The 24,020-nt window shown below is 38.8% G+C and overlaps 1 protein-coding gene across 1 annotated transcript in view; it reads left to right on the forward strand.

Moving 5' to 3' along the window:
- Window positions 1–24,020, forward strand: part of ADAMTSL3 (ADAMTS like 3) — a 226,946-nt gene that overhangs the window by 187,400 nt on the left and 15,526 nt on the right. Inside the window, exon 8 of the mRNA XM_040257464.1 lies at window positions 9,519–9,676. Coding sequence (XP_040113398.1) covers window positions 9,519–9,676 — 158 coding nt within the window. The remainder of the gene's footprint in view (window positions 1–9,518; window positions 9,677–24,020) is intronic.

Below are 24,020 nucleotides of genomic sequence, written 5' to 3' on the forward strand. Positions count from 1 at the left end.
TCTCCTGCATTGCAGGCAGATGATTTACCAACTGAGCTGAGGGAAGCCCTTTCTGGTCTCTTAGGACCCAAAGAAACTGGTAATACTGAAGTTTGTGTATTTCTCTCCCAGGGTTTCCTGTGGCCATACGAAGCACTTTCTTAGTCTTTTTCTGGGGAAGTTGAGTCTCTGCCAAGACTGGGTCCCCGGCCTTGAAGATGCTCACTGTGTTCAGCTCTATCTTTCTGTAAAAAGTACAAAACACTAAGTAGTTATAAATATAGCTATTTTAAAACTACACAAATCAAGGTTCACTGGATTAAAATGCTGCATATTTTGCCTTTTTGTTTCTCCTGAGCCACCATCTTAGATTTTCAAGTTGTAAGAATTTCTCAGCGTCGTGCATTTTCTGTAGCTTTCAAGTGTGTATGTGCATGTGTGTGTGTGTGTGTGTGTTTGTATATTTTAGATTCAGTACTGATATTCTAACCAGCAATGTCCTTTGAGGAATGTTTATGTCAAAATGTGTTTGTCACCAAGGATATAGATTAAAAATCTTAAAAAAAAAAAAAAAAGAAAATTCCATAGTACATTAGGGCCTAAATTAGGGAAGGAAGAAAATATGTTTAGGACAGTGAGAGTGAGCCATTATTGGAAAGTTTTTTTAACCCTACTTTATCGTATGAATTATGACTAAAAGAGTGTGACTGATTTAAAATATTAAAATGTTTACAACCATATAATGGTCACTTCATTGAAGGCTTTCTCTAGAATGATGCATCAGAACATTTTTTAAGGCTTCTTCTTAAAATGGCTTAAAGCCCACCAGAGCTCTTTCTTTTTTAAAATTTATTTATTTGGCTGTGCTAGGTCTTAGTTGTGGCATGTAGGCTCTTTAGTTGTGGCATGTGGGATCTAGTTCCCTGACCAGGGATGGAACCCAGGCCCCTGCACTAGGAGCACAGAGTCTTAGCCACTGGGCCACCAGGGGAGTCCCAGCCCACAACTCGATGAGAATAAATCTTCATCCTTGTAAATGCCACCTTGATGTTTGAAAACAGGTGAAAATCATTTAGATCTGTGAATGATTTGAATGATCACATTGTAAAATAATATTTTGATTCAAAACTATGAAGTACTGAATATTCAGTTCAGTTCACTCACTCAGTCGTGTCCGACTATTTGTGACCCCATGAATCGCAGCACGCCAGGCCTCCCTGTCCATCATCAACTCCCGGAGTTCACTCAGACTCACGTCCATCGAGTCAGTGATGCCATCCAGCCATCTCATCCTCTGTCGTCCCCTTCTCCTCCTGCCCCCAATCCCTCCCAGCATCAGGGTCTTTTCCAATGAGTCAACTCTTCGCATGAGGTGGCCAAAGTACTGGAGTTTCAGCTTTAGCATCAGTCCTTCCAAAGAACACCCAGGACTGATCTCCTTTAGGATGGACTGGTTGGGTCTCGTTGCAGTCCAAGGGACTCTCAAGAGTCTTCTCCAACACCACAGTTCAAAAGCATCAATTCTTCGGCACTCAGCTTTCTTCACAGTCCAACCTTCATATCCATACATGACCACAGGAAAAACCATAGCCTTGACTAGACGGACCTTTGTTGGGAAGGTAATGTCTCTGCTTTTGAATATGCTATCTAGGGAATAAGCGTCTTTCCTTCCAGGGAATAAGCGTCTTTTAATTTAATGGCTACAATCACCATCGACAGTGATTTTGGAGCCCCCCAAAATAAAGCCTGACACTGTTTCCACTGTTTCCCCATCTATTTGCCATGAAGTGATGGGACCAGATGCCATGATCTTAGTTTTCTGAGTGTTGAGCTTTAAGCCAACTTTTTCACTCTCCTCTTTCATTTTTATCAAGAGGCTTTTTAGTTCCTCTTCACTTTCTGCCATAAGGGTGGTGTCATCTGCATATCTGAGGTTATTGATATTTCTCCTGGCAATCTTGATTCCAGTTTGTGCTTCTTCCAGCCCAGCGTTTCTCATGATGTACTCCTCATAGAAGTTAAATAAGCAGGGTGACAATATACAGCCTTGACGTACTCCTTTTCCTATTTGGAACCAGTCTGTTGTTCCATGTCCAGTTCTAACTGTTGCTTCCTGACCTGCATATAGGTTTCTCAAGAGGCAGGACAGATGGTCTGTTATTCCCATCTCTTTCAGAATTTTCCACAGTTTCTTGTAATCCACACAGTCAAAGGCTTTGGCATAGTCAATAAAGCAGAAAAAGATGTTTTTCTGGAACTCTCTTGCTTTTTCCATGATCCAGTGGATGTTGGCAATTTGATCTCTGGTTCCTCTGCCTTTTCTGAAACCAGCTTGAACATCTGGAAGTTCACGGTTCACATATTGCTGAAGCCTGGCTTGGATATTCATAGCAGTATAATTCATAATAGCCAAGATGTGAAAACAGCTCAAATGTCCATTAACAGATGAATGGGTAAATAAAATGTGGCATATGTAGAATATTATTTGACTGTAACAAAGAATGAAGTCCCTGACATGTGCTACAATAGATGTCTCTGTGCTTAGTCATGTCTGCGTGTTTGTGACCCTGTGGACTGTAGCCTGCCAGGCTCCTCTGTGCATGGGATTCTCCAGGCAAGAATACTGGAGTAGGAAATGGTAGCCCACCATTAAAAATGGAACCCAAGTCTCATATCTCCTGCATTGGCAGGCATTTTCTTTATGACTAGCGCCACGAGAAGCCTGCTACAATAGACAAGATCTTTGAAAACATTGTGCTAAGTGAAAGAAATGAGTCACAAAAAGGTCACATGTTATTAATATATGATTGTCTATATAAAGTGTCCAGTGTTAGCAAATCTAAGGAGACAGAAAGCTGGTTAGCACTTGCGTAGGGCAAGGGTAAGTTGGGTTGGTGGCAGGTCTGGGGACTGTTAATGGATATGGGGTTTCTTTGGAGGAGTGGTGACAAAAATGTTCTAAACTTAGATTGTGGTGATGGTTTCACAATTCTGTGAATATGCTGAAACCACAAAACTATATTTTAAATGAGTGAATTTTATGGCATGTGAATTTTACAGCATATCAAAAAAATATTTTAGAAAACAAAAATATGCAATGACTGGGCCTGATTTTCTCATGATACTAAAGACAGTTCTTTAAAATTCATCTCTAAAGAGAGCTTAAGAAGCTCAAAAAGCAGAATAAGTAGGCAGTAAACAGGTTTAGTAAAGATGAATACTTTGAGGTAAAATACTCATTTACATACATACCTGTTCTGGCATATTAAATATAACTTTAATACTCAAGACTGGCACTGTCCCAAGAACAGAGTTCAAAAATATTCCCATTTCTCCAAAAGTGATAAGATCTCTTGCTTGGAATATTTTTCCATCTGAACATTCTCAAAACTGGCTCAGAAGTGTTTCTGAAAATTGCCTTTCTCTGCCAGTGAAGAGAATGAACTGGCTTCATTTACAAAGGAATTAGTTATCATTTCTTAACATCTTAATATAGATGTGGCTTTATTTTCTTGATTTGTACAAGAGTTTTCTTAATTTTATTCCAAAGATATAGTCCTGAAATTAAGCTGACTTTGTAGTAATAAATCATTCTTTTTAAGATCTGTATTAAGTGCCACCCTCAAAAAGGCACATCATTAAAAACTGAGGATACTCAGTAACATAATGTTAGTCTCTTTGCTGTGGAATTTAATTACATAATACCCATCTTGCATATTGCCTCGAGGTGATTAGAGCCTGAATTTCCAGTCCTTTTGCAAGCTTGGCCTCAGTATTATATCAAGTGCACAGCTCCAGATTTCCCTAAAATTTCAAAAATGGAAATAATAAGAGGGTTATTGCAAAAGGGATTTTATTGAAGCAAAACTTCAACATGAAATATGTTGACTGGCAATAAACTGGAGAAGGCAAGATGCCATAAACTGAAAACCTCCATTATTGATTGTAAGAACTGTTTTTTCTTTGTCATCTAAATGCTGTCTGATGACCATATACAGTAAGTTCCTTACATACAAACGAGGTCCATCCTAAGAGTGTTTTGTAAGTCCAACAAAGTTACCCTAGGTACCCAGCTAACACAATTGACTACATTGTACCAGCTACATCACTGCTATTTTATGCTTTCTTTTGGACATCCTGGGCTTGAAATAAAGATGCTGTACTACTCTGCTTGCACACAGCATGATCACTTGTAGAGGGTACACACATGTGACAATGTATGCCAGACATGTGAACTAATTTATTGATTGGACGTGCGAGCACACATTCTGATCTCTGAAAGTTTGCAACTTGAAGGTTTATATTTAGGGGACTCACTGTATAGAGATGTATAAATATAAGCATGAGCATAATGACTCATTAAAGGAAATGGATGCTGAGTAAAGTGTGCATACACTATAAAATACAACTTGAAGCATAAGTTTGATATATTTATAACCAAGGAAGCCATGCTAAATGCTCATTACATGCTTACCTAACAATACTTTGTGGCCTTCTTAAAATTTGAGACCTCTTGGGATAATTAGCATGACCCTGCCTCTTTCAAAAGAAGCCTGGACTGATACTTCTCAGGGCAGGCCTTTCAGCTAGAAGCAGTTAGGAGCAGTCATCATCTTTCTAGTTATTTCTTTTAAAAATAACCAATATGGATCAAAATCGGTAAAGGTACTATTGTAGACTTGACTTGTGAAGATTTGGGGATAAAAGAGCGTCTTGGTTTCTGATCCTCTTTTTTTTTTTCCTGGTATGTAATTTTATTTATTCTTCTGACAACACTAACTTCATTCTTCAGAGTAAGCAGCAGAAGATAAGGGGTTTTCCAATGTATTTCTTTGTTAAGCCAGCTAACAAATGCCAAAGCTTGTTTGTATCTTTCTTTAAGATTTCATGTAAGTGATATCATAGGATATTTTTCTTTCATCTATTTGACTATGCATTAGCATCTCTTCCTTGACTCTTCTCTGCAACCCCAGTCATTTAAGCCTGAAGAGGAGAAAAAAGGAAGCAGCAGCGGCAGGAAAAGAGGCTGTTATCCTCTGCCTTTTGCAGTGTGGGAGCGTTTATACATTTCCTGGGGTCTTTACCTAGCACTAGCTGTCCTACTATAGGAACACAGAGGGTCCTTGAGAGCTCTGAGGATTGAAGGGCTATGAGTGCAGTTTTCATGAGCTATGGATTGCACATCACAGTGTAAGCCTGCAGCACATTCACCGGGTGTTGGACCTTAACTTGAAAAAATAGCACTGGCTAACAAATGCATGAAAAGATGCTCAACATCACTCATTATCAGAGAAATGCAAATCAAAACCACAATGAGGTACCATTTCACGCCAGTCAGAATGGCTGCTATCCAGAAGTCTACAAGCAATAAATGCTGGAGAGGATGTGGAGAAAAGGGAACCCTCTTACACTGTTGGTGAGAATGCAAGCTAGTACAGCCACTATGGAGAACAGTGTGGAGATTTCTTGAAAAACTGGAAAGAGAACTGCCATATGACCCAGCAATCCCACTACTGGGCATACACATCAAGGAAACCAGAATTGAAAGAGACACTTGTACCCCAATGTTCATCGCAGCACTGTTTATAATAACCAGGACATGGAAGCAACCTAGGTGTCCATCAGCAGATGAATGGATAAGAAAGCTGTGGTACATATACACAATGGAGTATTACTCAGCCATTAAAAAGAATACATTTGAATCAGTTCTAATGAGGTGGATGAAACTGGAGCTTATTATACAGAGTGAAGTAAGCCAGAAAGAAAAGCACCAATACAGTATACTACCACATATATATGGAATTTAGAAAGATGGTAACGATAACCCTGTGTGTGAGACAGCAAAAGAGCTGTCTATACACAGATGTATAGAATGGACTTTTCGACTCTGTGGGAGAGGGCGAGTGTGGGATGATTTGGGAGAATGGCATTGAAACATGTGTAATATCATATATGAAATGAATTGCCAGTCCAGGTTTGATGCATGATACAGGATGCTTGGGGCTGGTGCACTGGGATGACCCAGAGGGATGGTATGGGGAGGGAGGTGAGAAGGAGGTTCACGATGGGGAACACGTGTACACCTGTGGCAGATTCATGTTGATGTATGGCTAAACCAATACAATATTGTAATTAACCTCCAATTAAAATAAATAAATTTATATCTTAAAAAAAAAGAAAGAAAAAATAGCATTGAAACCTGTACAGTACTATATGTAGAATGGATGACAAATGTGGGTTTGATACATGAAGCAGGGCACCCAGGGCACTCTGGGACAGCCTGGAGGGATAGGGTGGGGAGAAAGTGAGGGGGGGATGATTCAGGATGGGGAGACATATTTATGGCTGATTCATGTTGATATATGGCAAAAACTATCACAATACTGTAATTATCCTCCAATTTAAATAAATAAATAAATAATTTAAAAATAACAACTTAAAAAACATATCCATAAATCAACACATTGTCTGAATTGTTGATTTTCAAAAACCTCTTTTCTGCCAATTACTTTTAAGAGGCATAGGCACTAAGGAGAAGCAAGTTTATCCCCCATAAAAATGATGACTCCTGAAGAACAACACTGGCCTCTGCTTCACTCTGAATTCATCACAGTGGCCTTGTTAATCTGAAGTGTCAGCAGTGCTGGGATCCACAAACCATCAAAAGGTGGTTTCATCAGAGCGCTTCCCTTAGCTTTATTGACCACCCATTTCTGAACCAAGTCATGCAGTTGAGGTCCGGGTACCTGCTTTTGACCTCTTGTGTATGCAGCCAGGGTTTGTGACCCAGAGAGTGGGAAACCTTTTGAAAGAATTGGAATAAAGATATTTTATGAGAAGTGGAGGAGAGGAGTAGTTTGGGTAATTCATATGCACTTGAAAACTGGTTTTCTACCTTGTATTCTCACATCTTCATCACTAAAGATCTTGGACACCATTGAAGTTAATAGAATGGACTCAGAATAAAAAACCAAAACCTCAGGGACTTTCCTGGTGGTCTGGTGGTTAAGACTCAGCATTACCAATGCAGGGACCATGGGTTCAGTCCCTGGTTGGGGAACTCAGGTCCCATATGCTGTATGGCATGGCCTAAAAATAAATGAAAACAAAAGAACAACAAAAGGTCATGAAAAAAAATTCAAGGAGACAGAAAATGCAGTAAATACTTGCATGCATGTGTGCTAAGCCACTTCAGTTGTGTCCAACTCTGTGACTCTGTGCTCCTCTGTCCATCAGATTCTCCAGACAGGAATACTGGAGTGGGTTGCCATGCTCTCCTCTAGGGGATCATCCCGACCCAAGGATCAGATCGAACCCAAGTCTCTTTTATCTCCTGCATTGGCAGGCGGGTTCTTTACCACTAGCACCACGTAGGAAGCCCAAGTAGATAATTAAATAAACATTAAAAACAATGAAAACCAAATTAACAGATGGTTCAAAAGATAGATGTCATGTTGGTCTTCCCTTCCCCCAGATCGCCTTTCCAGATTCTGACCTCCCCACTGCATCCCCCCCACCCCCCCCACTCCCCGCCACCCCCCGCCACCACCGCCACAGCCATAACTCTGCAACCAGATGGAGCTTGGCAAGCTATGATGCAGAAGGTCAGCTCAGTGGTAAAACAATCACTGCCCCAACACAGCCGCCGAATCCATCGGACACTACTCGAATTTAATCAAGTCACTTCAGGCTCAATCTCCATCTAGAAACTTGGTATTTTGTATGCCTTCTTCTTTGCAGTGATGGATTTTGCCCAACTTTATTTCATGTTTTGATATTATGTGAATGTTCATGATTTTTTCCTCCTTTAATTTCAAGGTCTAATTCATCCAGTGTAGGGCCCTCTTACCATCTCTAGTTTCCCATCTCATTTTTACTGACAACTCGCTTTATAGCATTCAGTTTTATATCTTCACTGGAACTAGGAAATGAATTTAATCTCACACTTTCCAAAAATCTACTGCAGTCACGGAGATCAGGGCCAAAGTGGTTGGGGTTTTGTGTGTCTGAGAGTAGCCAGAATTATTCTTTGACCACTAATGACTCCTGCAGATCAAGGAGCCTGTGTCCAGTCTTTGAATTTTCCCAGAAAAGTTCCCAGCCTGCCTGTCAGGGATAATCAGGGATGTCTCCTAATGCCTGTTAAATAGTCTGTCCAGGGCACTTGAATTCCTGCAGTTGCTCCAGTGGCAGAGAGAAATCAGCCAAAAAAAAAAAAAAAAAACCTGCCAAGCACAGCAGCATGTGGGTTGCAGCCTCTTAAAACCAGATGATTTTGTTGCTTTTTATTAGATTGAATGGAGTTGTAGTTCTGTTGTGTCCTTTGTTCGAGATGGTTAAAGAACCAGTGAGTCAAGCGTAGATTTCAGAGAAGAGGACCTGGGAGATTGTCTGCTCTGACTCCTCATTTTAGAAATAGGCCATAAAAAGCCAAGGCAGTGAGTTAGGAGTAGAGCTGGAGCCAGAAATGCAGGTGAATCAGCTCCACTAAGTATGGGAACATTATAAAATGAAAGGGAAAAAAAAAAGGAAAGGGAAAGAAAGAAATTATTTAAATAAAGTAGGAGGGTTATTTTGGTTAAACCATCAGCAGTGTTCTTTTAGAGATCGGAAAGAACTAGTGTTCATTTAAAATACAATGTGAGGGACGTCCTTGTTGATCCAGGGGTTGAGATTCTGTGTTTCCAGTGCAGAGAGCATGGGTTCCGTCCGTGGTCGTGGAACTAAGATCTTGCATGCCTTGTGACAGGGGAAAAAAATAAATAAATTTTGAAAAAAAGCTACTGTGACTAAAGAGGTGACACATGAGAGAGATCTTTGTGTTGATATCATAGTTCTGTGTTTTGGTTGTGGTGATGTGTGACAAAATAGCACAGGACTATAGGCACACATTGTACTGATGTCTGTTTCCTACTTTTTATATTGTATTATCGTTGGATAAGATGTAACCATTCCATTGGGTAAAACTGAATGAAAGGTATACAGATTACTACTTTTGCAACTTCCTGTGAATCTACAATTATTTCAAATTAACAAATTCAAATTTTATTGTAGTTTAGTAAAGTCTAGGCCTATGATCTGAAGGGGTGAGAAAATTAGTAACATACCTTTAAGTAATAACTACATCATGAAAAAATATAGAGAAAAGTTTTCTTCTTGCCCTTATGACTCCAAAGAGTTGAGTAGACCTTACTGGAGCTAACAATCTTGTTTGCTCCTTTTTATAGACAGCTAAAAAGATCCCCTGGAGGAGGGAATGGCAACCCTCTTCAGTATTCTTGCCTGGAAAATCCTGTGGACAGAGGAGCTTGGTGGGCTACAGCCCATAGAGCTGCACAGAGTCAGACACTACTGAAGCAACTTAGCATGCACGCACAAAAAGCTTATATATTTATTTCACCAATTTGAATCAGTGTTTGTAAACTGAGTGGATATATTGATGTTGTATTGATATCAGATGCAATTACATGTACTAAAATATCTTTTGAAATGAAATGCTTTTAAGATACTTTCATTAAAACTTTATTTTTAAATTTTAGTTATTGAATCAAAAACACTTCAAGGAAGCAAAGGAGAGCACAGCTTTAACAGCGCTGGAGTTTTTGTTGTAGAAAACACAACAGTGGAATTTCAGAAGGGCTCAGAGAGGCAAACCTTTAAGATTCCAGGACCTCTGATGGCTGATTTCATCTTCAAGGTAGGACGAGTCTCTTCATAAAATGTCATGCATCAGGGGCCCAGCATATCTTGAATTTGAAAAAGAACAAGTTTGTTTGGTTGGCAGCCAATGACTGTTATTATACAGGGCATGTGTCATTAATATTTTCACCTTGACAGCCAGTTCTTAAAAATCATTCAACTCTCTCAAGGTTCTGTTCCTCAACCCCAATAGTTAAGAAACAAACTTCATTCTTATAGGGGAATGATAGTTTTGAATTTGTAGTCTCTGGTTGCTGTGTTCAGTTTTAAACCTCTCGATGGAGTTCAGTGAGAATGGTCCATGGTTAAATGCTCCATGTCTTAAACCACAACTCTTCTGTTGCTCTCCTTGCAAAGAAGAGCAGAGAAGACAGAGGCCCCTCCCTTACCTTCCTTTCCTGTTTCCTCAGTAATGTCTCATCATGAGCACTTGTCTGGACACCTGTCACAAGGTTCCCTCACAAGAACTCTTCTTTCCTGTGACCAGGGCTCTGTGTCCCCTCTCTTGGGTAAATCGGGGGCATCTTCTTTCACTCAGAGGACATGAAATGCAGTGGCCAATGTTTTTCCAAGGTGACACAACCTGAAATTCTTCTGATACAACCAAAAATACCGAAGACATGCAGAAAGGGGTGTTTCAGTGGATGGTTTTGCCCTATCTATCCCCTTTTGGGAAACTCATTCAAAATGGAAAGGGAAGACAGACAAGAGCTCCAATTGCCAGGAATATATTTACCTGTGAGAAGACCCGGTGCCTTCTAAAGAACTGTTCTATGTTAACTTGTCGAAGTTTCATCAAAGCGTTGGTTGTGCCAGCAGAGAAAGACATTTGGAGTTGGAGGAGAGTTGCAAACTACTGTCCTGTTTGCAAAGGCATCCTCCAGTGTGACCAGCCAAGTGTCAGTCTGGGTGGGTTTGTTGTTTTGAAACTTTGGGTTTTAAATTGTCAACCTTTAAAAAAATCAAGAGATTTTAACATTAAAATACCAGTGTTCCTTTTTTTCCCTGCTTTCACTTTAAAAATGGGAAGGTCTGACCACCAGCTTGCGTTCCACCATGGTGATAGTTGGCTGCAGCTGTGTAACAGCTGCCTTCTCCACAGGGCACACATCCTCACTTGCCATGGTCCACACTGGGCCCTTGTGTGATCCTGATGTTGAAGGTATAGACATTTAAGTTGCCACTCCTGGACTTTACTTGCCATTCCTAGACATTGAAGGGGCTTTTGTGTCAGACCCTTGAAGCATCAACCCAGCGTTGTTCCTTGACAGCAGTGTTGGGAAAGTCTTCTGGGGAAGCCCTAACTGTCATCTCTCTTTCCTTCTATTCTCTCTAACCCATTGTTGTTTATAAATTCTGGGCTTGGGTTGCTTCTCTTAAGGTTTTCCGATTTGATGCTAAAGTAGTAAAACCCCCACACACAAACACAAACATACCCTCTTAAAAAATTCTCTTTTCATTCCTACTCAGAAGATCTGTATTCCTCTCAAGTCAATTTAGAGACGTCTGACCGAGTAGGAAACATTAGTACAGTAATGGGATGAGAAAAATAGCCACATAGGTTAAAATTTTATGGTGTGCTTGGTGAAGGTATTAACATGGAAAGTGTGTTGTTTATTGACCTCATGCATAAACACACATACACACATAAACTATTTACTTTTAGTGTGTCTGTATACACACACATGTACATATATGAATATGTGTATGTCTGTGTGTGTATACATTTTTTTAAGATTTGAGAGGATATATTCCAAACTGAAAACACTGAGAAAATAGTGGCTATTTTAGAGGGTATCAGTGTTTTGGGGGAGTGATCTTAGTTTTACCTATAATATTCTAAAATTTAATTCTTAGAAATACAGTCATATATTATATGTGTAGTTAAAATTGGGCTTCCCCTGGTCACTTCAGTGGTTAAAAAAAAAAAAATCCACCTAATGCAGGAGACATGGGTTCGATCCCTGGGTTGGGAAGATCCCCTGGAGAAGGAAATGGCAACCCTTTCCAGTATTCTTGCCTGGGAAATCCCATGGACAGAGGGGCCTGGAGGGCATGGGGTCACAAAAAAGTCGGACACAACTTAGCAACTGAAAAACAACACTCAAAAATTACTTTACACTTTTATGTCCAAATTCTATATTCACCTCTTAATAGAATGCATTTTAGCATGTTTCCACTGTATGAATTTGTACTGTCTTCTATTTTCCTGTCTCTTGAGTTCTAGTTTTCTCAGATTAAATAAACTATTCTGGGTTTTAACTTCAATTTCTGGAAAGCTTTTGATCTCTCTTGACTAGAAACGTTTTTTTAAAAAAACGTATTATTTATCAAAAAGGGTGTTACACACAACTGTTCTGACTCATGCATAAATAAAGCCTCACTTCCATGCCCAAACCATTTTCTTTCATGAATGCAGTATACTTGGTGGGAGAGAAATTGCCAAATCAGAGATGCTGTGATGAAGCAAGAATAATTCTGATGGTTTTCCCTGACTTACAAGCTTGTCCAAATTCTGTGGGTTTCTAGGAAATATCCTTTTCCATGGGTTACTTTTTTTTTGGTCAGAGCACTGTAGTACTACCCAGCCTGTGTTGTTACTAAGATTGGAAACTCTGTTTCCATTCATCTCTCCTTGGCCTATGAGGCAATCAAGTAATGGCTCTCCTTTGAGTGGGAGGTTAAGAATGTGTGTGAGGTCCCTGATGATGGTCAACCTGTATTTCACTGTATCTCTTTCCATTCTGATCAACTAAGAAAAACAGCTGATCTTTAAAAAAAAAAAAAAAAAAAAAAAAGGAAGAACTGGCTTCAACCTGAGAGAAAATGAAGACCAGCTCTACCCCACAGTTCAATTCAGTTCAGATCAGTTGCTCAGTCACGTCTGAATCTTTGCGACCCCATGGACTGCCGAACACCAGGCTTCCCTGTTCGTCACCAACTCCCAGAGTCTGCTCAAACTCATGTACATTGAGTCGATGATGCCATCCAACCACCTCAGCTTCTGTCATCCCCTTCTCCTCCTGCCTTCAGTCTTTCCCAGCATCAGGATCTTTTCCAATGAGTCGGTTCTTTGCATCACTGGCCAAAGTATTGGAGTTTCAGCTTCAGCATCAAGTCCTTCCAGTGAATATTCAGGACTGATTTCCTTTAGGACTGACTGGTTTGATCTTGCAGTACAAGGGACTCTCAAGAGTCTTCTCCAACACCACAGTTCAAAAGCAACAATTCTTCGACACTCAGCTTTCTTCATGGTCCAGCTCTCACATCCATACATGCATAATGGATAAATCATGGATACATGGACCTTTCTTGGCAAAGTAATGTCTCTGCTTTTTATATGCTGTCTAAGTTGGTCATAGCTTTTCTTCCAAGGAGTAAGCATCTTTTAATTTCATGGCTGCAGTTACAATCTGCACTGATTTTTGAACCCAAGAAAAAGTTTGTCACTGTTTCCACTGTTTCTCCATCTATTTGCCATGAAGTGAAGGGACTGGATGCCATGATCTTAGTTTTTTGAATGTTGAGTTATAAGCCAATTTTTTCACTCTCCTCTTTCACTGTCATCAAGAAACTCTTCAGTTCCTCTTCACTTTCTGCTGTAAGGGTGATGTCATCTGCATATCTGAGGTTGTTGATATTTCTCCTGGCAATCTTGATTCCAGCTTGTGCTTCATCCAGCCCAGCATTTCGCATGATGTACTTTGCATGTAAGTTGAATAAACAGGGTGACAATATACAGCCTTGATGTACCCCTTTCCCAATTGGGAACCAGTCTGTTGTTCCATGTCCGGTTCTAACTGTTGCTTCTTGACCTGCATGTAGATTTCTCAGGAGGCAGGTAAGGTGGTCTGGTAGTCCCATCTCTTTAAGAATTTCCCACAGTTTGTTGTGATCCACACAGAGACTTTGGTGTAGTCAATAAAGCAGATGTTTTCTGGAACTCTGTTGCTTTTTTCCTATGATCCAATGGATGTTGGCAATTTGATCTCTGATTCTTCTGCCTTTTCTAATCCAGCTTGAACATCTGGAAGTTCTTGGTTCACGTACTGGTTCTCCAAGCCTGGCTTGGAGAATTTTGAGCATTACTTTGCTAGCATGTGAGATGAGTACAATTGTGTGGTGGTTTGAACATTCTTTGGCATTGCCTTTCTTTGGGATTAGAATGAAAACTGACCTTTTCCAGTCCTGTGGCCACTGCTGAGTTTTCCAAATTTGCTGGTATATTGAGTGTAGCACTTTCACTGCATCATCTTTTTGGATTTGAAAGAGCTCAGCTATAATTATATCACCTCCATCAGCTCTACCCCACAGAATGCTGTTAATAATTTCACTCAGTCCTGGGTGCACTGAAATACAAAGGCACCCTTTGTGTACAGTTCCTAGATTAGACCTCATTTCATGGATGCCTCCGCTATCTTCAGGAGGTAGTGAAGGACAAGGAAGCCTGTTGCACTGCTTCCATGGGGTCACAAAGTGTCGGACTCACCTTAGCAACAACAGCAACAACAACATGGACTTTTAATAAACGGAAGGTTGAAAACAAGTATATTCTGACGTGATGAGTAAAATATGAAGGCATCTATGGGATGCTGGATTCTTTTGTGGCTATTGTGACAATTCTGAAATCTGGCAACTCACTGCACCAATGAGATGAAATTTCTTTTTTTATACTTTTTCAGAAGCTGTATTTTCATGATTGGACCTTTCTTGAAAAAGTGCACTTTTTCCTCTTCCCAGTGGATTTCTCACTAAGCATCCTTATTTTCCTGAATGATCTATTTCTAGTGGATGACTCTTGTCACTCTGTTACTGAGTCACAGTATTTTGCATGTGAGCCCCTGAGATATTCTTATTTTGCTTCTGCAATATGTGTATGTGGCCACCATGTAGCAGGAGAGAGTCTGGAGCCTGTGGTTGACGCTGTGTGCTTTATTGGTTGGACCCTGAGGCGCTATCCTTTCAGTAAGAATTTACTGAGTATCTGTAAGTAGATGTTTGTGAATATCTGCTTTCAGTATGTGTCTATGAGAATAATCTAGTAAAATAAATGTAAGTGGCTTTGAGAAAGGTATCTGTTTCCATGGTTAACTATTTTAATAAAGATTGCTGGTGGCTTTTCCCCTCTTTAAAAATTATGTCCCTTTTCAAGGAAAAAAAAATGTTTTCCTCATAGTCTGAAATCTTCCTTTTTATGTTAGTTGTCTATCTTCTTTCTTCTCTTTGGATATTTTGTATTTCTGTAGAAAAATATTTTCTCATTTCTTCTTTTTTTTTAATGTTTTTTACTGTGGTAAAATGAAAAATGTTTTTATTTCACCATGTTTCACTGTACAGCTCAGTGGCACTAAGTACATTCATGTTGGTTTTCGGCTGGGCAAGCCTGTCTCTCGTTTCGTCCAACCACAGCTCTGGATACTGTGTATGTTTTCTACCTACAGGGTCTCTCTTTTCTTTCTGGGGAGCTATGGCAGCTCATCTAACTTACCCAGGGATGAGAGGGTTTGAAACAATCTGTTTTCCTCTCTCTCAAAGAGAAGATTTTAGCCTTGCAGTATGGTGCAGACGGTGGCTAAATCCCCATGTCCACATGTGTTTCAAAACACAGCAGAACAGTTTTCAGAGTCAGGGCATGCGTTCACTTCCTGAACCTCCAGTAACAAAGCGCAGTAAACTGGGTGGCTTAAACAATAGATGTTTATTGATCTCACAGTTTTGGAGGCTAGAAGTCCAAAATGAAGATGTGGGCAGGACTGGTTCTTTGAAAGGGATATGAAAGAGAATTTGTTCATGCCTCTCTCCTCACTTCTTAAATCTTCAGCTTTTCTACCTTTTCTTTACATCACTTTGCTTCTGTGCATGTCCACATCTGTGCCCAAATGTCTCACTTTATATAAGTGAGACAGGCTGAGACCTGGAACCTTTCACTGCAATGATTGCACCTGGACACACCTCTCATGTGACAAAATACAAATAAATTATATGAGGCTAAAAATAACTGTGTGCATACACAGTTGGGGCAGATTCTGGACAAAAGATCCAAAGAGACCAAAAAGCCCAACTGCCGCTTTTGAAGAGCCTGGAGCAAAACTGGGTGTTGGGAACAAAGGCAGAGTACTGAGCATGCCCCCTGCACACGCCACTACCTAAGGGGTGTGCAGACCACCTAAGTCACCCCTCCAGTCTGACCTCCTGGACACAACCCTACCCTCACCCCATTAAGCACTGTGTCTCGCTCCCTCAGGGAGCAGGGGAATCTGTTGTTTGTTCTCTCTCCCAGCGCTGCAGAGGAGCTAGCTGCAATAAAGTCTCGCCTAAATTTTTTATCTTATCTCTGATCAATTTCTATTGATCAAGGAGGCCAAGAACCCTGGTCGGTAACATAAGGACACCAGTCACACTGGCTTGGGCCCATCCTAATGACCTTATCTTAGCTTTACTAGACCTGCAAAAACCCTATTTTCAAATAAGATCATTTCTGAGGTTCTGTGAGTTTGAACTTCAACATAACTTTTTGTGGGGGATAAAGTTCAGTGTCTAACAGAAAATAAAATTTACCTTTCTCATCATTCCTCTCAGTCAGAATTCCATCTCATTTTAAGTGTGTGCTGTGAATCACAGAGGTAGAAATGTTTGCAATTTATTATTTTCTCGAAAAGTGTCCAATTCATCTAATTTTTCAAATTTAACTTTTGAAATGTAATCATAGCCTTCCTTTATCACTAAAACAAAACAAAACAGCAACAACAAAAACTCACCTGTACCTATGTCTCTTTCATTCCTAAACATATTCTCTGGTTCCTTGTCTAATTTTTGTTTGTTCAAACCATCCAAAGGCTTCTCTCTGAGGTACCTAAGAACTAGATTTTAGTCTTGTTAACTCTTAGAGTTTATAAAGAATTCTATTCATGTAAATTTTAGTTTTTGTTTCTTTTCTCTTTACATGGGTTTTATCTTGGTATTGTATTTTTAATTTCTAGAGTTAAATTCTTTTCTTTTTTACATTTTTTTTTAATTTTAATTTTTACTTTATTTTACTTTACAGTACTGTATTGGTTTTGCCATACATCGACACAAATCCACCACGGGTGTACATGAGTTCCCAAACATGAACCCCCCTCCCACCTCCCACCCCACACCATCCCTCTGGATCATCCCTGTGCACCAGCCCCAAGCATCCTGTATCCTGTATCGAACATAGACTGGCACTTCGTTTCTTACCTGATAGTATACATGTTTCAATGCCATTCTCCCAAATCATCCCACCCTCTCCCTCTCCCTCAGAGTCCAAAAGTCCATTCTACACATCTATGTCTCCTTTGCTGTCTCACATACAGGGTCATCATTACCATCTTTCTAAATTCCATATATATGTGTTATTATACTGTATTGGTGTTTTTCTTTCTGGCTTACTTCACTCTGTATAATTGGCTCCAGTTTCATCCATCTCATTAGAACTGATTCAAATGTATTCTTTTTAATGGCTGAGTAATACTCCATTGTGTATATGTACCACAGCTTTCTCATCCATTCATCTGCTGATGGACATCTAGGTTGTTTCCATGTCCTGGCTATTATAAACAGTGCTGCGATGAACATTGGGGTACATGTGTCTCTTTCTATTCTGGTTTCCTCGGTGTGTATGCCCAGCAGTGGGATTGCTGGGTCATAAGGCAGTTCTCTTTCCAGTTTTTTAAGGAATCTCCACACTGTTCTCCATAGTGGCTGTACTAGTTTGCATGCCCACCAACAGTGTAAGAGGGTTCCATTTTCTCCACACCCTCTCCAGCATTTATTGCTTGTAGACTTTTGGATCGCAGCCATTCTGACTGGTGTGAAATGGTACCTCATTGTGGTCTTGATTTGCATTTCTCTAATGAGTGATATTGAGCATCTTTTCATGTGTTTGTTAGCCATCCGTATGTCTTCTTTGGAGAAATGTCTATTTAGTTCTTTGGCCCATTTTTTGATTGGGTCATTTGTTTTTCTGGACTTGAGCTGCATAAGTTGCTTGTATATTTTTGAGATTAGTTGTTTGTCAGTTGTTTCATTTGCTATATTTTCTCCCATTCTGAAGGCTGTCTTTTCACTTTGCTTATAGCTTCCTTTGTTGTGCAGAAGCTTTTAATTTTAATTAGATCCCATTTGTTTATTTTTGCTTTTATTTCCAGAATTCTGGGAGGTGGATCATAGAGGATCCTGCTGTGATTTATGTCGGAGAGTGTTTTGCCTATGTTCTCCTCTAGGAGTTTTATAGTTTCTGGTCTTACATTTAGATCTTTAATCCATTTTGAGTTCATTTTTGTGTGTGGTGTTAGAAAGTGATCTAGTTTCATTCTTTTACAAGTGGTTGACCAGTTTTCCCAGCACCACTTGTTAAAGAGATTGTCTTTGCTCCATTGTATATTCTTGCCTCCTTTGTCAAAGATAAGGTGTCCATAGGTGCGTGGGTTTATCTCTGGGCTTTCTATTTTGTTCCATTTCTATATTTCTGTCTTTGTGCCAGTACCATACTGTCTTGATGACTGTGGCTTTGTAGTAGAGCCTGAAGTCAGACAAGTTGATTCCTCCAGTTCCATTCTTCTTTCTCAAGATTGCTTTGGCTATTCAAGGTTTTTTGTATTTCCATACAAATCTTGAAATTATTTGTTCTAGTTCTGTGAAAAATACCACTGGTAGCTTGCTAGGGATTGCATTGAATCTGTAGATTGCTTTGGGTAGTATACTCATTTTCACTATATTCATTCTTCCGATCCATGAACATAGTATATTTCTCCATCTATTAGTGTTCTCTTTGATTTCTTTCATCAATGTTTTATAGTTTTCTATATATAGGTCTTTAGTTTCTTTAGGTAGATATATTCCTAAGTATTTTATTCTTTTCGTTGCAATGGTGAATGGAATTGTTTCCTTAATCTCCTTTTCTACTTTCTCGTTATTAGTGTATAGGAATGCAAGGGATTTCTGTGTGTTGATTTTATATCCTGCAACTTTACTATATTCATTGATTAGCTCTAGTAATTTTCTTGTGGAGTCTTTAGGGTTTTCTATGTAGAGGATCATGTCATCTGCAAACAGTGAGAGTTTTACTTCTTCTTTTCCAATTTGGATTCCTGTTATTTCTTTTTCTGCTCTGATTGCTGTGGCCAAAACTTCCAGAACTATGTTTAGAGTTAAATTCTTAATTCATTTTCAACTTTTGTTCTCCATTAAATTTATTTATGGCTATCAGTCCCCATACAGAAGTTCTTAATTTTGTTGGGCTATAGGTTGTTAATTTTAAACTTTATGTGTAAGCTATTTGTATCCTGGCTAGAAAATCTTTGCTTTATTCTGGATCATAAAAATATTCTTGTATATTTTTGTCTAGAAACATTACTATTTTACCTTTCACACTGAGAGCTATATACTAGAATTGATACTTGTATTTGAAATAGAATCAGTATCTTTTCCCCCATGACTATCCAGTTGAGCCAAAATCATTAGGTGGAAAAGACAATCCTTTCCCCATCTATCTTAAATTCCAAATTATATATGTGTGGCTCTATTTTTACATTCTCTTCTGACCTATTCATCTATATGAGCAATACCACTGTGACTTAATTGCTGTAACATTAGAACAAGTCAATATCTGCCAGTGTAATTTCTTCAGCTTTGTTCTTGAATACTATGTTTGATATTCTTGCCTCCTTCCCTTTCCATGTCAACTTTGAATAATGCTTCTAAACTTTTATTATGCTGATTTTGATTTGAATTGCTTTGAAATCTGTAGGTCAATTTTGAGAAAATTCACCTTCCAATATCGTCTTCCAGTCCATAAATATGGTATAGTCATCCCTTTATTTAGTTATTTTGAAATTCTTCTCAATAATGATTATAATTTTCAGTGTGTATGTTTTGCATATCTTTTATTAATTTCCAAATATTTGATTATTATTTTGATGCTATTGTAAATGTTTTAAATTTTTTTCTATTTGTTTTCTGCTGGAGAATGAAAATCTAATTGGTTTCTATATACTGACATTATATTCTCACTGCATTCACATGTTAATACTAATAGTTTGTTAATTCTTTTGAATTATGTACATACACAATTATGACACCCACAAATAATGAGTTTGGTTTCTTCTTTTCCAATTGTATACTTTAAAGAAATTTTCTTGCATTGTTGTTATTGTTCACTCACTAAGTCATGTCCTACTCTTTGAGACCCCATGACTGCATGCAGCATGCCAGGCTTCCCTGTCCTTTCCTATTTCCTGGAGTTTGCTGAGATTCATGTCCACTGAGTCAGTGATGCTATCTAACCATCTTATCCTCTGCCACCCTCTTTTCCTCCTGCCCTCAGTTTTTCCCATCATCAGGTTCTTTTCCAATGAGTTGGCTCTTCGCATCAGGTGGCAAGTATTGGAGCTTTCTTACATTACTTAGGACATTTAGTACAATGTTCAATAGAAGTAGTGATTATGTTTTTTTTCTTTCTTTCCTTTTAATATAGTGAACTACATTGATTTGGGGATGTTAAACTGATCTTACCATCCTGTAATAAACTATGAAATACATTGAGAAATACTTCCCTAGTGGCTCAGATGGTAAAGCGTCTGTCTGCAAGGCAGGAGACCCGGGTTCGATCCCTGGGTTGGGAAGATCCCCTGGAGAAGGAAATGGCAGCCCACTCCAGTATTCTTGCCTGAAAAATCCCACGGACCGCGGAGCCTGGTAGGTTACCATCCATGGGGTCGCAGAGAGTCGGACACGACTGAGTGACTTCACTTCACTTCCTCTATTCTGTAACAGTTTGTGTGAGTTTGTTGTTATCTAATTAGTCAGATGTTTGATTTCCTTATGTGTCAGTTTTGTTTCAAGGAACCTGTCTTTTTCAACTAGCTTTTTGAAAGTTATTGACATAGTTTTTTATAGTATTGTCTTATTTCTTCCATTATGTAGAGAATCTGTGGTGAGTCTCATTCCTAACATTGAGTATTTGTCCCTACTCTTTTTTTTTTTTTAATCGTTCATGTTGGAGTGCTTTCAGTTTTATTAAACTTTTCAGAGAAACACTGTTTGGCTTTATAAGCCACTAATATGTAATTTAATTCTCATATCATTAATGTCTGCCTTTCTCTTTATTATTACCATCTCTGTACTTTCTCTGAATCCAATATGCTTTTCTTTTTCTAACTTTTTGAAATGGATGGTTAGATCAGTGATTTTTCATCCAATTTTTCCATAACATACAGTTTTAACTCTATAAATTTCCCTCAAAGCATGCCTTAAATTTCATTCCACAAAGCTTAATATGACATCTTTTCCTTCATCATTCAGTTAAATTGTATTATAATTTTCATAGTGATATATTATTTGACTTGTAGTATATTTACAAGTGTAGTGTCGAAGTATGTCAGAATTTTCAAGAAATCACATCATTTTATACCTTAATTCTACTGTAGTCAGAGAACATTATATCATTTCAATGTTTTGAAATTTGTGAAAACAATTTGTGGCAAATTTTGGAAGAGTATGATATGTAGTCTTCTGTTGTTGGGCACAGCATTCTACATATATCAATTCAGTTCAGTTCAGTCGCTCAGTCGTGTCTGACTCTTTGCAACCCCGTTAATCTCAGCACGCCAGGCCTCCCTGTCCATCACCAACTCCCGGAGTTCACTCAGACTCACGTCCATCGAGTCCGTGATGCCATCCAGCCATCTCATCCTCTGTCATCCCCTTCTCCTCCTGCCCCCAATCCCTCCCACCCTCCTCAGTCTTTTCTAATGAGTCAACTCTTCGCATGAGGTGGCCAAAGTACTGGAGTTTCAGCTTTAGCATCAGTCCTTCCAAAGAAATCCCAGGGTTGATCTCCTTTAGAATGGACTGGTTGGATCTCCTTGCAGTCCAAGGGACTCTCAAGAGTCTTCTCCAACACCACAGTTCAAAAGCATCAATTCTTCGGTGCTCAGCCTTCTTCACAGTCCAACTCTCACATCCATACATGACCACAGGAAAAACCATAGTCTTGACTAGACGGACCTTACTTGGCAAAGTAATGTCTCTGCTTTTGAATATGCTATCTAGGTTGGTCATAACTTTTCTTCCAAGGAGTAAGCGTCTTTTAATCGATATATCAATTAGGTCATGTTTATTTATGGTTTTATTCAAAATTATAGCCTTACTGAGTTATATCTCCTTATTCTGTTACCACAAGAGACCTGATAAAACTACCACTATGACTGTGGAGGTGTCTGTATTTTTTCTATTCTTGTCATCTTGTGAATCACATATTTTGAAGCTTGGTGGTTAGGTACACTAACTTTTAGAATCATTAGCTCTTGTAGTGACTTGACCTCTTTGTCATTGGGAAACTCTTTCTTGAAGATACCTCTCCACTGTCTTCTGGCTTCCATTTATTCTGTTGAGACATCAGTTGTCAGACTTATTTTTGTCCCTTAGAAGGTAATATATCTTATTTGTCTGTTTTCAACCATTTTCTCTTGGTTTTTCATCAATTTGACTATTGATGGAATTAGTAACTTTCTTCTGTTTGAGCTTCATGGTGCTTCATGAATCTAAAAAACTCTTAACTTCTTAGACTCCTTAGAAGTCTTTTCTGACTCTGTAACCTCATCCCATCCCTGTAACTCTCCCTTCTTCCACACACATCTCCGGTCTGGAATTTTTCATTTGATAATTTTACAACTTTTTTACTGTTTTATAAGTAAGTACATCACACTTTTCTTTTTCAGTCAGTTCTTATTTATATTTACTAATAAGCTTTACTGATTATTTCATCATTACTGCTTCCTGCATCTCATTGCTTTTTTGTGCATTTATGTTAGTTGTTTTTCAGTATACCCTTAAGTAGTTTCTTTTTCTAGTCTTTGAGGGGTCAAGTTTCTGTCATTTTGTTTCTGAGGAAAACTTTATTTCACTGATTACTGATTGTTAATTTGATCTTAGATTGTTTATAAGTTGACAACTGATCATTGATTGGTAGTGAATAATTTGGTTGTAGAATTCTAGATTAAAAACTATTGTCCCTCATCGTCTTAAAGGTGTTTGTTTTCTTGTATCCATTATTGCCTATGAGAAATCTGATGCCATTCTGATTCTCACTCCTTTGTGGGGAATCATCTTTTTTCTGATAACTTTTAGAATTTCTCTTTGTCCTTGTTGTTGCATTTTTAATGATGCCTGCTCAGAACTTTATGAATATTTTTAGACTGAGTACTTCTGTCTTTCCCACATTGCACAGCTCATGGGCTCTTAGTTCCCTGACCTGGGATCAAGCCTGCACCCCTCACAGTGGAAGCACAGAGCCTTAACCACTAGACCATCAGGGAAGTCCCTCTGTTCTTTGTCTTTAACTCCATGTAATACTGGCATTTCTGGTTCTGTTCCCCACAAGCTTAATCTTTGTTTTCCCTCTATTTTTCTCTTTGTGTTGCATTCCAGGACTTTCCCTCAATTCACTCATTTGTTCAATCAGTAGAGAAGAAAAGAAAGATGGGAGAGGACTTGCTGAAATAAAATAAGCTGAAAGTAAACTTATCTTTGTCTGTAACTGCCTTCTCACGCTCAGCGACGCACCTTCTCTTTGTTAACTAGATGCAGCAAGGCTCATATGCAAACACTGTGGATTTGTGTACATTTCGAGTTTCTGTAATTGTGCTTTCAGAAGGCTCTGCTAAGAGATGCTTAGGGATGTTGTTATTAAAAACGTAAGATTCCTAATTATGTGCCATGTTGTAAGCAAACCCAGATTACATCTCAGTTCCTGTTCTCATAGAAATTAAAATCATATGTATCAGGAAGAAAAAATGTTAAACAAACTAAAAACTCTGAAAAAAATTGGTACAGATGAACTTATTTGCAAAGAAGGAATACATGAACGTAGAGAACAAACTTATAGATACCAAGCAGGGAAGAGGAGGTGAGATGAATTGGAAGACTGGGATTGACATATATACACTACTATGTATAAAATAGATAACTAATAGGAACTTACTGTATAACACAGGGAACTCTACTCAGTGCTCTGTGATGACCTAAATGGGAAAGAAATCCAAAACAGGAGATATATGTATACAAATGGCTGATTCACTTTGCTGTACAGTAGAAACTAACAGCATTATAAGGCAACTATATGCCAATAAATTTTTTTTTTAAGCCCGCCTACATTTTTGTGAACTCATTCACAAGCATAGAATTACCTGGGAAAATGACTCCAGGGAGAATGGTTGAAGATCTTCTGAAATCCTGTTTATGACAAATTTAATTGAAATGCTATCACATCTTAACATTCTGGGAATCTTCGTGTATGAGAATGTGTTGTGATAGACACG

Source organism: Oryx dammah, unplaced genomic scaffold (genome assembly GCF_014754425.2).
Source record: "Oryx dammah isolate SB20612 unplaced genomic scaffold, SCBI_Odam_1.1 HiC_scaffold_16, whole genome shotgun sequence".
In the NCBI taxonomy this organism is placed as follows: Eukaryota; Metazoa; Chordata; class Mammalia; order Artiodactyla; family Bovidae; genus Oryx; species Oryx dammah.